Genomic DNA, 14,467 nt, shown 5'->3' on the forward strand with positions numbered 1-14,467 from the left:
TACATTTTATACATTTTTGCGAATGTAAAATATAATACTTAGGGTGTATTTCATTATATGTTTTAGATGACAAACTAGAGGGCGCTGTCTACATTTTTGCAAATTCAAAACACATTACTTTCGGTACATTTAGTTGTACATTTCAAATGTCGAATCCATTAGAGGACGCTGTATACATCTTTCTGAATTTAAAACAAGTTACTTTCAGTATGTTTCGCTGTACCTTTTCGATGTCAAATCCACTAACGTGCACTGTCTACATTTTTGCCAATGTAAAATACGTTACTTTCGGTACATTTACTCGTACATTTCAAATGTCAAATCCAGACGCTGAATACATCTTTGCGAATTTAAAACAAGTTACTTTCAGTATGTTTTGTTGTACCTTTTCGATGTCAAATCCACTAGCGGGTGCTGTCTACATTTTTGCTAATGTAAAATACGTTGCTTAGGTATGTTTTATTGCACGTTTCATATGACAAATCCACTAGAGGACATTTTATACATTTTTGCGAATGGAAAATATCATTTGTAGGGTGTATTTCATTGTATGTTTCAGATAACATAAACTAGATGGCGCTGTTTTCATTTTTGTAAATCTGTAATACGTTACTTAGAGTACGTTTTGTGATACGTTTCAGATGACAAAAACACTAGAGGGTGATGTTTACATGTTTGCAAAATTAAAACATTACTTTTGGTGCATTTTGTTGTATGTTTCAGATGTCAAATCCACTAGTGGGCGCTGTCTATACTTTTGAGAATGTAAAATACATTACTTAGGGTACGTTTATTTTATGTTTCAGATGACAAATCCACCAGAGCATGCTGTATACATTTTTGTGAATTTAAAACCAATTACTTTCAGTATGTTTCGTTGTACCTTTTCGATGTGAAATACACAAGTGGACGCTGTCTATACTTTTGACAATGTAAAATACGTGACTTAGGTGTGTTTCATTGCACGTTTCAGATGACAAATCCACTAGAGGACATTTTATACATTTTTGCGAATAGAAAATATGATACGTAGGGTGTATTTTATATGTTTCAGCTAACATAAACTAGAGGGCGCTGTTTTCATTTTTGTAAATCTGAAATACGTTACTTAGAGTACGTTTTGTGGTACGTTTCAGATGACAAAAACACTAGAGGGCGATGTTTTGCATGTTTGCAAATTTAAAACATTACCTTTGGTGCATTTTGTTGTACGTTTCATATGTCAAATCCACTAGTGGGCGCTGTCTATACTTTTGAGAATGTAAAATACGTTACCTAGGGTACGTTTATTTTATGTTTCAGATGACAAATCCACTAGCGTGCGGTGTCTACATTTTTGCAAATGTAAAATATGTTGCGTAGGGTGTCTTATTGAACGACTCAGGTGACAAATTCAGATGACAAACTAGAGGGCGCTTTCTGCATTTTTGAAAATTTAAAACACATTACTTCCGGTACAGTTAGTTGTACGTTTCAGATGTCAAATCCACTAGAGGATGCTGTATACATCTTTGCGAATTTAAAACAAGTTACTTTCAGTGTTTTGTTGTACCTTTTCGATGTCAGATCTGCTAGTGGGTGCTGTCTACAATTTTGCGAATGTAAAATATGTTGCTTAGGGTGTGTTTTATGGTACATTTCAGATGACAAATCCACTAAAGGACGTTGTATACATTTTTGCAAAAAAAACAAAAAAAAAAACAACATTCAGTATATTTTGTGGTACGTTTCTGATGTCATTTCCACTAGAGGGTGCTGTCTACACTTTTGTGGATTTAAAATATGTTGCTTAGGGTATATTTCATTGAACGTTTCAAATGAAAAATGCACCAGGGGATGTTGTATATATTTTTGCGAAGGGTGTATTATATTGTATGTTTCAGATGACAAACTAGAGGGCGCTTTCTGCATTTTTACCAATTGAAAACACATTATTTTCGGTACATTTTGTTGTACATTTCAGATGTCAAATACACTAGAGGATGCTGTATTTAAAACAAGTTACTTTTAGTATGTTTTGTTGTACCTTTTCAATGTCAAATCCATGATCTGGGTATGTTTTGTAGTAAGTTTCAGATGACAAGAGTGAACATGCATGTGATATTTGGTGCATCTATCTAGCTCCGCCTCCTCATTTGCATTGTAAATGAGCATATGTGAGTGTAAAGCAGATGCTGGTGTTCGCACCTGGTCTGTGCGTCAGCCTGTTGCTCCTGCTAACTGTGTTCACATGTTACTATCTCCTCTTCCTTCATCTGCATGATAGTTTTTACAGTTTTAAAGGCATTGTAATTATTTTGAATATGTAACTTCACTGTTATATTTTCATTTGCCTTGATATTTACCTCTCTTTTGCAACATAATTAAACATCAAGTGTTAAGTGCATGAAGAATTTGAAGTATAGTTGAATTATTTTCAGAATTGTCAATGTGAATGCACTACTTTCACTATTTATACTTTAAAATGAAAAATAATAGTGTATAATTATGATACAATCTTTCTAGCCCCGCCTCCTCATGTGCATTGTAAATGAGCATGTGTGAATGTACACTATTTATACTACAAAATGGCAAAGAATAGTAGATGTTATCATTTATTTTGTGTGTGTGTGTGTGTATGTATATATATATATATATATATATATATATATATATATATATATATATATATATATACCTTAACTGTTACCGTCCCTTAACCTTTGCCCTGTTAGCTTCTCCCCTAATCAACTATGCAAGGGTTGAGTGTTTTAAATACTTGAAGTGCACTTTAAATGTTTCTATCTCCTCTTCCTTCATCTGCATGATAGTTTAACAGTTTTAAAGGCATCGTGATTATTTAAAAAATGTAAATCCACTATTATAGTCCCATTCGCCTTTATACCCCCCTTTTGCAACATAATCAAATATGCAAGTGTTAAGTGCATGAAGTATTTCAAGTGCACTTTATTCTTTTTAGAATTTTCTACTTGCACTACTTTTTTGAATGCACTACTTGCACTATTCTTTGCCATTTTGTAGTTTAAATAGTGTATGTAACTCAATTTCTTTAGCCATGCCTCCTCATTTGCATTGTTAATGAGCATGTTTAACTGTACACAATATATACTATTAAACGGCAAAGAATAGGATAGAAATATGCGTTTTGGTGCATCTCTCTAGCTCCGCCTCCTCATTTGCATCATAATTACATTAAATATTTAACTTAACTTTTACCGTCCCTTAACCTTTGCCCTGTTAGCTTCTCCTCTAATCAACTATGCAAGTGTTGAGTGCTTTAAATACTCTAAGTGCACTTTAAATGCTTCTAGCTCCTCTTCCTTCATCTGCATGATAGTTAAACAGTTTTAAAGGCATCGTAATTATTTTAAATATGTAACTTCACTGTTATAGTCCCATTTGCCTTAATATTTCCTCCCCTTTCGCAACATAATCTAATATGCAAGTGTTAAGTGCATGAAGTATTTCAAGTGCATTTATTCTTTTTTTTTAATTGTTAGTGTGAATGCACCACTCCCTACTATTTATTCTACAAAAATGGCAAACAATAGTGTAACAGTATGCGATTTTTGGTGCATCTCTCTAGCTCCTCCTCCTCATTTGCATCATAATTACTTTAAATATGTAACTTTAGTGTTATAGTCTCATAACCTTTGTCCCAATAGCTTCCCGCCTTTTACAACATCCAAATATGCAAGTGTTTAGTGCATGAAGTGTTTAAAGTGCATTTGTTCTTTTTTCTTTTCAGAATTGTCAATGTGAATGCATTACTTGCACTATTAATACTACAAAATGATAAAGAATAGAGCATAAATATGTGATTCAATTTCTCTAGCTCCGCCTACTCATTTGCATTGTACATTATCTTGAGTGATCGTACACTATTTATACTACAAAATGGCAAAGAATAGTGTAGAAGTATGCGATTTTTGGCACATCTCTCTAGCTCCTCCTCCTCATTTGCATCATAATTACTTTAAATATGTAACTTTACTGTTACCGTCCCTTAACCTTTGCCCAGTTAGCTTCTCCTGTTATTAACTGTTAAGTGTCGAGTGCTTTAAATACTCTAAGTGCACTTAAAAGTTTCTATCTCCTCCTCCTTCATCTGCATGATAGTTTAACAGTTGTACAGGCATCGTAATTATTTTAAATATGTAAATCCACTGTTATAGTCCCATTTGCCTTGATATTTCCCCCCTTCCACAACATATTCAAATATGCAAGTGTTAAGTGCATGAAGTATTTCAAGTGCACTTATTCTTTTTAAAATGGTTAGAGTAAATGCACTACTTTCACTATTTATACTACAAAATGGCAAAGAATAGTGTAGAAGTATGTGATTCTATCTCTATAACCCGCCTCCTCATTTGCATTGTAAATGAGCATGTGTGAACACACACTGTTTTACACTTTCACTGTTTATACTGACAAATGCCAAAGAATAGTGCATGGGATTCAATCTCTCTAGCTCCGCCTCCTCATTTGCATTGTAAATGAGCATATGTGAGTGTAAAGCGGATGCTGGTGTTCGCACCTGTTCTGTGCGTCAGCCTGTCGCTCCTGCTAACTGTGCTCACATGTTTCTATCTCCTCTGACGAGTGGGCTGCAGTGTGTGTCTGGCAGCAGGGTGTGTGTGCAGTGATTCAGACAGGCTCTCCAGCCAGATCTTCATGACTTCAGGCCTGCAGCGCACAAACACTGCGCTCTCGCTCATCTCTTCTGACATCTGCAGTGACTCTGTGCCTTCACACCTGCGCAAGGTCAGGACGGCTGCTAATGCGCTCTTGTAGGCATCATCTGAGCTGGGCTGAATGCTGCTGGAGTTTTTACTGTTACTTTTATGCAATTTGCAATCTTTTGCTTTTGTTTTTTTATCATAAGTTTTATGGATTTTCCTTTACACTCACATTCATTAGAAATTTCCAAAATGTATGGTAAGTTAGAGAGGGAAGGTACAGTATTTAATACCCTATCATACACCTGGCGCAATAAGGTGCTTGGCGCGATTTGCTGCTATTTTCAGACAAAGCAACACTAATTTTCATGATTTGTGCCACGTTGTTTACATAGCAAATCCATTTGCGCCACTTTGTGGACTCGTGTGTGCTGGTCTATAAAGGAGGTGTGTTAAGGCGCATTGCTGGTGCATTGCTATTTTAAGGAAATAGTCCACGCCATTAACCAACTTAAAGCTGCTCTAAAGTTCAGCAGAGTGTGTTAGTTATGCACTTATGCAGATCCAAACACTTACAGATTACTGAACACACACGGAAATGCTTGTAGTTTCTGCCAACCCGACTTTACACCATAACATTTCAATCCAGATGGATGGGGCAACCGTTACTGCATCCAAAATGGTGAAAAGCCTTGGAGTAACGATTGATGACTAACTAAACTTCTCTGACTACATATCTAGAACTGCTCGATCGTGCAGATTCGCACTCTATAACATCAGAAAGGTCCGACCCTTCTTATCTGAACATGCAGCTCAACTCCTTGTTCAAGCTCTTGTTCTCTCCAGACTGGATTACTGCAACTCTCTACTAGCCGGGCTTCCAGCTAACTCTATCAAACCTCTTCAGCTGCTCCAGAACGCAGCAGCACGAGTGGTCTTCAATGAACCTAAAAGAGCACATGTCACTCTGCTGCTCATCCGTTTGCACTGGCTGCCAGTTGCTGCTCACATCAAATTCAAAGCTCTGATGTTTGCTTACAAAGCGACTTCTGGCTTTGCTCCTTCTTATCTGCTCTCACTTCTGCAGATGTATGTGCCCTCCAGAAACTTGCGTTCTGTGAATGAACGTCGCCTCGTGGTTCCATCCCAAAGAGGGAAGAAATCACTATCGCGAACGCTCACGCTCAATCTGCCCAGTTGGTGGAATGAACTCCCTAACTGCATCAGAACAGCAGAGTCACTCGCTGTCTTCAAGAAACCACTAAAAACTCGACTATTTAGTCTCCACTACACTTCCTAATCTGCAATTGCCTCTCTGAATATCACACTAACTGTACCTAAAAAAAATAAAATAAAAAAAATACTAATACTACTAATACTTTCCTTCTTAGACTTTACAGACCTATAGCACTTCTTCATTGTTGCTCTTATAGTTGTGTAAATTGCTTCCTTGTCCTCATTTGTAAGTCGCTTTGGATAAAAGCGTCTGCTAAATGACTAAATGTAAATGTAAATGTAGGATAAACAGCAACAAATATCTTTACAGATGAAAACAATTACAGGATTAAAATGATCCAGAGATGATGATTTTCTACATCAATATAAACAGCACTGCCTCCATGCCTTCTCCACCTCGGGGGGCTTCTTCAGTTCATTCATGAAGATCTGTATAATGTTATTATTATTAGCAGTATTTGTAACATTGGGGAGTGACACATACAACTGAGGTTTGGATCCACAATGCAGGTTTATGCAGTGGTCAGGCAAGCGGTGGTCAACACAGGTGCAAACAGACGTATAAAGGTAAATCCAGAATCGTAGTCAATATAACAAGCAAGAGGTCGAAAGGCAGGCGGCAGACAAGGATAACTAAATGAACAAGGCTAGGTTCAAGACACAGGAAAACAAGACAAGGAAAACGCGTTGTAATGCTACTTTACAGTGAACAAGACTCTTGTGAATGAGTGTGTGTGCTGCTTAAATACTGTGTGTAATCAGTCTTTGACAATCCTCAGGTGGTGAGAGTGTAATCAGTCTAAATGAGGAAGCAGGTGTGTGTGTGTGTGTGGCATGACTGAATATGTAGTCCATTTACAAGCAGATTTGTAGTTCTATGAGAGTGAATGATTTCCAGCGACCTCTGGTGGCTAGAGGTCGCTGGTGATTGTAACGGTATTATTGATTATCTGCAAATTTATATTTGTTTTAATAAACACAAGTGTAGATGTGTCCAGCTGTGGGGTTTTGGAGACGTCTGCATATGGAGCATAAGAACAGGACGTGTGTTTGGATATAACTCAGTTTTCTGAGCACACTTCATTATTATTGTTCATTTATTCCTTTGCTGGAGATCAGAACTGAATTTAGTAATAGTTTTGACACAAATCTTTGCGCCTAACAAAGGAAATTAAACATGTGGGCTGATAGATGTGTTCAGTGGAGTGAGTTTCCACCGTTTCCTCACTCCACCAAAGGAGTAAAGTAAAGATAAAGTAAAGAGGCTGAATGGAGGAGGCTCGTTCTTTATCCGCGCGCTGCAGATGCTCTGTTTAACTGTTTTTTCTCTTGTGAAGTGTTGAATTTTTACACTTACAAAGTCCGCCATGTACATAGCAAATGAGCCATGGAGTGACGGAACTGACTCTTAAAGGGAATGAGAGATGAGACTCCAGGTTATGCTCAAAACACACCCAGAACTCATTAAGAGAATAAGGTCAACTCTGTTAGACCATGCACCAGGTCACAAAGCAGATATTTACCGTCCTTAAAATAGCAAAAGTGGATTCAGACACGACCTTAATGCTTTTGCGCCTTGCACTTTAGACTTTGTGCCTAGATCGTTACAATAGAGCCCAGAGTGTGAATACACCAAGGTTTTAAAGTACATATAATGCAATATAATACATCTATACAATATCAAAGTCCCTTTAAGGCAAGTCATTTCACTCTTTGAAACACCCCTCGGGCAGTATGCTCGGGCATTTTGTTTAAATCAGGAAACATCAAATTCTCTAAAACAGCTTGTCAAGCTAACGATTGACCTTCATATTAGGAATCACCAATAAAATTAAACAAGAACTGTACCTTTAGTTTCATTTATAAAAGTCAGAATCTCAAAAAATTGACAGAACCCTCCCGAGATTATTGTCAGTTAATAGCGATCGATGATCGGCTACTGTACTAGAAGGCGGGCTTTTTTCACCATATAGTGATCGAGAATTGGCTCCTGTACTAGTAGGCGGGGCTTTATTTACCATTACACTTTTCCCTATTCAAAAAGATTTGAGTTCTGTATCCGAGTCTTTGATGATTCTCACTATTTTATTTAATTTTTTTACGGTAATCTACTATATTTCATTAGTGTTAATTTTCCAATTTGTGTGTGTGTGTGTGTGTGTGTGAAATATATTTTGAAACAAATACTTTTCTTAATTATTGTTTTTTATTATTCTTTTTTATTCAATTATACTAGCGTAATTTATTTATTACTAGTTTGTGTTATTAGTGGTATTAGTAATAGTGTGTAATGATGGGGGGAGTGACAGAGACAACTGGAAGATCCACAATGCAGGTTTATTGAGCATCAGGCAAGCAATGATCAAACAGGTACTAACGGGTATATGCAGGCAGTCCAGAATCGTGGTCAGTATACAGGCAATAGGTCAGAAGGCAGGCGGCTAAACAGGAGAACACGGGTTAACAAGGCTAAGATCTAAACACTGGAAACAAGACAGGGAAAACGCTTTGTAATGCTACTGATACAGCTAACCAGACTCGGCAACCTGGATGGGTGAATGAGTGGCTTATGAAGGGTGTGTAATCAGTCTCTGACAAGGTTCAGCTGATGAGAGTGTAATCAATCTTGATGAGTGAGCAGACGTGATTGTGACCGGAAAGCATGTATGTCTATGTAGTCCAGAGGAAGGCGGAAGTGTAGTCCATAGTGTTCGTGTGAGAACCAGCGATCTCTGGAGAGCGATCGCTGGTTATGTGACAGTGTTAGTGTCATTAATTATATTGTTAAAATATTTTAATAGTTTGTTTTTGTACAGTACCCTTTAGTTTATTTTGTTTTTGAGATTGCATGGCCTGTCAGACAGACAGAACTGGCACCAAACACAGACATCTACATGACCTTGTGTGACATCTGAAATACATTTCAGAAATGCACAGCTATACTGAACACTTAGAGACGATCATCTAAAAACACAGAGGATCCAGCGATCTGAAACAATCACATTCACTGACCTTTAGATCTCCAACATCACGTCTGCTGCGCTTCTTCATCCTCTCTCAGTGGATTCATCTCTTCACATGCTCCATTTCTCAGACAGAACAAAAAAATCACATGCAACTTTTCCCTCTCTGTCTCTTTCTCCAGAAAACCTTCCTGCCCGCTAACACCGAGGAAGACATCTTTCAGCATTTGGGTTTAGAGTACATTGAGCCCTGGCAAAGAAATGCCTAATTTCACTCTCTGAAACCTGCAGATGTTCAACAGCAGCAGAAAAGAGGAGACGGAGGGAATCTGATTTACACTGAAATAGCTGTGTATGAGCTTTACTAGTCTGTGCCTTTTTAGTTATGATTTAGTTTAAAAATCACTTTTTCTTTTTAATTATTTCCCAAATGATGTTGAACAGATTCAGGTATTTTTCAAAGTTATTATATTTCCTATAATATTTGTTCTTCTAGTGAAAGTCTTTTTTGTTTTATTTCGGCAACAATAAAAGCAGTTTTTAATTGTTTACACCCATTTTAACAACCCAAGCTCATTCTGGAAACGTAGCCCCGCGGATGTTTCTGGAGACCGCGATTTACGTGGCCGGAGGTACGTATGGCCGCATTTAGTTTTTTCCGAGAGAACGCTACGAGGCGGTGTGACACCGCTCCTCTTCTCCACGCCCGCCGGCTGACGGCTCACCTCCGTGTTGAGGCCTTACCCGCTGCAACCAGTTAGTCCGCTTAGCTCGTAGTGTTACGTCGGCAGAGCGGAGGCCCGGAGGAGGAGGAGCCGTTGGTGACGACCGCGTTCGAGTCTGGGGAAGAGCGGTTCCAGAAATCAGGTAAGATGAAAAACAGAATCCAAAAAATAAAAGCGAACGAGTTCGTGACGGTGTGAGAATATGGCGAAATCCGAAATGCGGTCAAAATCAGTTGATTTTGAAAAAAATTTTTGGACGGCTTTTGTAAATCGTCGCTTGGGTTAAGGGAAGGAGGAGGAGGGTGGTTGGGTAGGCCGATTGGCCGGCCGCCCGCCCAGTCGATCGTTCAGTTATTCAGTCAGTTGGACAGACAGTCGCTCGACAGCCACCTCCGGCTGCTTTTTTTTACACGAGAACAGCACGGGCGCGAACGGCGCGTGCTCCAGAGAGGAGTTTGAGACGCAAAAAAGCGTGCACAGCGGCCTCTCGCAGATTTGCAAAACAAACTGCACAAATACGTATCTCCCGGGATGTATTTCGCGGCCTCCAGAAACGTCCGTGGGGCTACGTTTCCACGAGCCTGGGTTGCATTTTAAGGTCAATATTATTAGCCCCCTTCAGCAATGGTTGTTTTGGATTGTCTGTAGAACAAACCACTTATATACATGCTATATATAGTTTTAGTTTTTGTGTCTATTTCTATGTTCTGGTCAGCAATTCATTGGTTATAAAAAGGTAGAACAATCTGTAAAGCACTGATAAAAAAAAGCATGTGACTGGAAAACCTTAGTAGTGGTTTAAGCAGTTTAACAGTAAAGCCCGTTTCACACTATAAGCGTGAGCAGAACATTAGCAGCACAAGTTTTTTTCGGCATCCGTCTTAACAGATTAGAGCTTTTATACTGCACATAGAAGAAGTGCGTCAGCGTGAGGCATGTGCGTCGCTAAAGCAGCAATGCCGCAATAGTTTCGGCGCTGGGTTTATTTTTGCTGACTATTTTTGCATTGATTTTGACCAAAAAACATATTAAATGTGTAAAAAGTAGCAATTTTACCCAATAAATGCATCAATAAGATCTACAGATTTTTATATAGTCAATCAATATAGTCAATTATTTATTTAGGCCCGAACTACAAAACCAAATGCAAACCAATTTAAGTTTTGCTTAAGTTGCACACTAGTTTGATCATGTATAAATATCATTATAACTATATTGTATATATATTATCCGCTTGTTAAGTGTGACGTCACGCGAAGCGGCTTCCGGGTCCAAGCGCTCTATTTAACTGAATGGGGAGACTCATGAAATGGTAATAATAAACGTTTACAAAGCGATTTAAGGCTTTCGAAAATCACGATCGCAGTATATATGTCCATGCTTAATATCCGATGGCCAGAAAGTGATAATTTTTTTGTAAATTTTTGGTATTTGTTATGCAGCAAGCCCAGAGATTGTTGTGTACACTATGATTCTATATAAAATTAACTTTAATGTGTGATAGGAATAAAACGTGATCATAAACGAATGATTTCGGCGAATGAGTGGCGGCTTGGACCCGAAACAGTATTACATACGTCACAAACACGTCACTACTTAACAAGCTGATTACAACTATAGGCCTACATCATGCTGACAATCAAAACAAAATGACATGAAATAAGAGGCTATTCTCTTCTGACCGAGTGCACCTGAAAAGACATGAACGACACTCCTCAGCGTGAGAGAAGCATACAGCTCTTTAGGTATATACTTTGTAAAATAAAGACTTGCTGGTTAAGGAAACAGCAGGAAGTTGCCGCGGGTCTTGGTGCAGATGAAAAGTTGTATAAAAAGGTGTGTATTTATAGATGGATAGGTAACTAGATAGAATAGACAGAGATAGATTGATCTGTGTAGTCGGTGTGTAAGGTAAACGCCTGCACGCTGCTTCTGCTCTCCACACGAGGTGCTCACGCTCTGCTTGCACTTGCAGTGTGAAACAGGCAGAAGTTAAACAACAATTAGTACAGAATCAAATGTAAGCATTTTAAAAGCTCTGCATTATCCATATGTTAGTTAAGACAATAATACCAACATTTCAGTCAACATGTAATGTGTTGTGGTAATGTTTATAGTTAATAATGGTTAATGAATGGTTTCCAAACAGGTTTCCCAGAGGTTTCTTTAAGATTACAGTTTAACGGACGTTTTTTTTTTTTTCTTGCGTTTTATTTTTACTTTGATTATAATGTTTTGTTTGAAAATAGACTACTTTTTTTAAAGGTTTTTAAGTCTCTTCTGTTTATTAAAGCTGCATTTATTTGATTAACAATACTGTACACACTGTCAGATGTTATTACATTTCATAATAGCTGTTATTGATATGAATATGTAATAGTGTATGAAATTTGTGTGATGTGAAGCTAATGTTTTTAGCATTATTTCTTCAGTTTTCAGTGTAACGTGATCTTTCAAAGATAATTTGATTATTTTTGATGTTGATTTCACTGTTAAAAATAGTTTTTCTGGTTCAGATTAGTGTGGAAATCATTACGCAATATATTTTTTGATTAATAAAAAGCTTGAAATGACAGCATTTGTTTTAAAATAAATGTGTTTACTGATACTTTTAAGATGGCACGGTGGCTCAGTGGTTAGCACTGTGGCCTAACAGCAAGAAGGTCACTGGTTCGAGTTTAGGCTGAGCCAGTTGGCATTTCTATAGGGAGCTTGAATGTTCTCCCCATGTTGGCGTGGGTTTCCTCCAGGTGCTCCGGCTTCCCCCCACAGTCTAAACACAATTGAATTGAACTAAATTGGAATAGTTGGTGGTTCATTCCACTGTGGTGACCTCTGATAAATGAGGGACTAAGCTGAAGGAAAATAAATGTTACTTTTGATCAATTTAATGTGTTCTCAAATATATATATATAATTATAAAGATCCTTTGAACAGTAGAATCAAACGATAGCATAGATTGCAAACACTTTAGGCTGTAGTTTATCACATTTTCCTCATTTAAATGGGTGATAATTATCGTACTTTCCCTCTCCAACATTGGTTTAGTGAGTGGAGTTGCCTGAAATTTCATCAGCGCGGCTTTAGAGCGTTCTCTGGTCAACAGACCTTCTGAACATTAGTGAAAGTTAATTAAAATACATATATAGAATGACTCATTTACAGCTATGAGAGCAAACTAAAAGACCACTGGAAAATTTCTCTGGATTTACCATATCTGTTATGTGTGGTTATAATGAAAAGGTTTATGTTTGTTTTGTTCTACAGAAGTATAATAACATTTCATGCAAATTCCTTTTTTTTTTTTGTTGCGTATTTACTGTGTGTGTTTGTGCGTGTGTGCTCATACATGTGTGTGTGCCTGTATATGTGTATGTGTGAATTCATGAAATGTTTTTATTTGTTGTGTTTAAAAATCAGTGTTATTCAACCAAAGTTTTATTTATTTATTTATTCGTTTATTTATTTCTATTAAAATTTTTTTTTTAGGGTTTTCACCTTTAATGGACTGGATAGTAGAGAGTATTGACAGGAAAGTGTGGGGAGGAGAGAGAGGGAAGGAACAGCATAGGACCTCGATGCAGGAATCAATCTCGGGGCATCGTGTGCATGTATGTGTTGACACATAATAAGACATATAAACGTTGATTTCAATAGTTTATTAATCCTTTACTAACTCATTCTGAATGATCCTAAAAACCCTCAAGTACTCTTAAATACAAATGGTTTGTAAATAATGCGATACTTAATTTAGTAATGAAAAATAAATCATTAAGTATGAAAATACAATTATTTAGCACATTATATGGGTGCTAATAAGTCAAGAATAGAGCATTTGTAGCTGCAGTTATAAGCTGCTTACTAATGTTTATTAATGTAGAGTTAATGCTTAACAGATAATGAATTCACTATTTGCTAATGCTTAATAAATGATTTATAGTGAGTAGTTCTTATAAAGTGTTACCGAAACGGCTGAACCTAATCAGAGGAGCCTGATAAAAAAATTTGCAAGAAAAGAATTGATTGATTGATTGATTGATTGATTTGATTGATTGATTGATTGATTGATTGATCGATTTAAAAACAAATTAAATAAATATCATCAGTGGTTTGCAAAATTGCGCAAAATGTATATTATTCTCAAATGGATAATTTGTACTGAGCTTGTAATGAACTTCAAGGTGGTTTCATCTTGTATTGTTTTTTTTTTGTTTGTTTTTTTTCCACAGTAAAAATTCTTAAATGAAATAATTAAAAATTAGTATTAAAAAATTTACGGCTTTTTGTGGCTGATTCAATTCTGTAAATATGACATCCTATTGTCACGGGTAGAAGAAGGAGTGAACTCAAGTGCAGAACACAAAGTGTTTAGTAAGGAGAAAGTCTTTGCAAAGGAACAAAAAACCCAATCGGGTGAGTGCCGGGGGAGTGCCGTGGTAAAACAGTCCAGAAACAACGGGAGACTCGTTCACTGGCAGCCCTGGACACAAATATGGGGTGAGTAACAGACCGTTATACACACACACCAACGACAACAGACTGACAAACATGAAGGGAAATGACGTGCTATAAATAGGAACAAAGGGATGAGAAACAGGTGGAGCGAATTACTCCGATGACTTGTGAATACTAGAAAAGCAGGTGACTGAAGGTAATCTGTAACATTGAACTGGAGAGAGTGAGAACACAAGGTACGGTGACACCTATTTACGATCTTCTATTTAGAGACTGTCTTCATTTTGACTCCAAGGTCCACAGCCGTAAATGCAAATATAATCTAGTTCATTTTCACCCAGAATTATTCCTTAGTCTTGTGTCTGTTATAAATGCACACAGCATGCAGAGGTGTAGTCAATCATTCATT

The 14,467-nt window shown here is 37.3% G+C and overlaps 1 protein-coding gene across 5 annotated transcripts in view; it reads left to right on the plus strand.

Annotated features, from left to right (window-relative positions):
• The window catches only part of dntt (deoxynucleotidyltransferase, terminal), a 621,669-nt gene that overhangs the window by 356,216 nt on the left and 250,986 nt on the right, over nucleotides 1-14,467 (plus strand). For 3 of the 5 annotated variants that reach the window (XM_073919556.1, XM_073919554.1, XM_073919555.1), the window contains one exon: nucleotides 9,061-9,777. The exons of 1 other annotated variant lie outside the window; for it this stretch is intronic. In XM_073919556.1, coding sequence (XP_073775657.1) covers nucleotides 9,061-9,147 — 87 coding nt within the window. In that variant the 3' untranslated portion in view covers nucleotides 9,148-9,777. 5 annotated transcript variants of the gene reach the window in all.

The sequence above is a fragment of the Danio rerio genome, chromosome 13, assembly GCF_049306965.1.
Source record: "Danio rerio strain Tuebingen ecotype United States chromosome 13, GRCz12tu, whole genome shotgun sequence".
Lineage (NCBI taxonomy): Eukaryota > Metazoa > Chordata > Actinopteri > Cypriniformes > Danionidae > Danio > Danio rerio.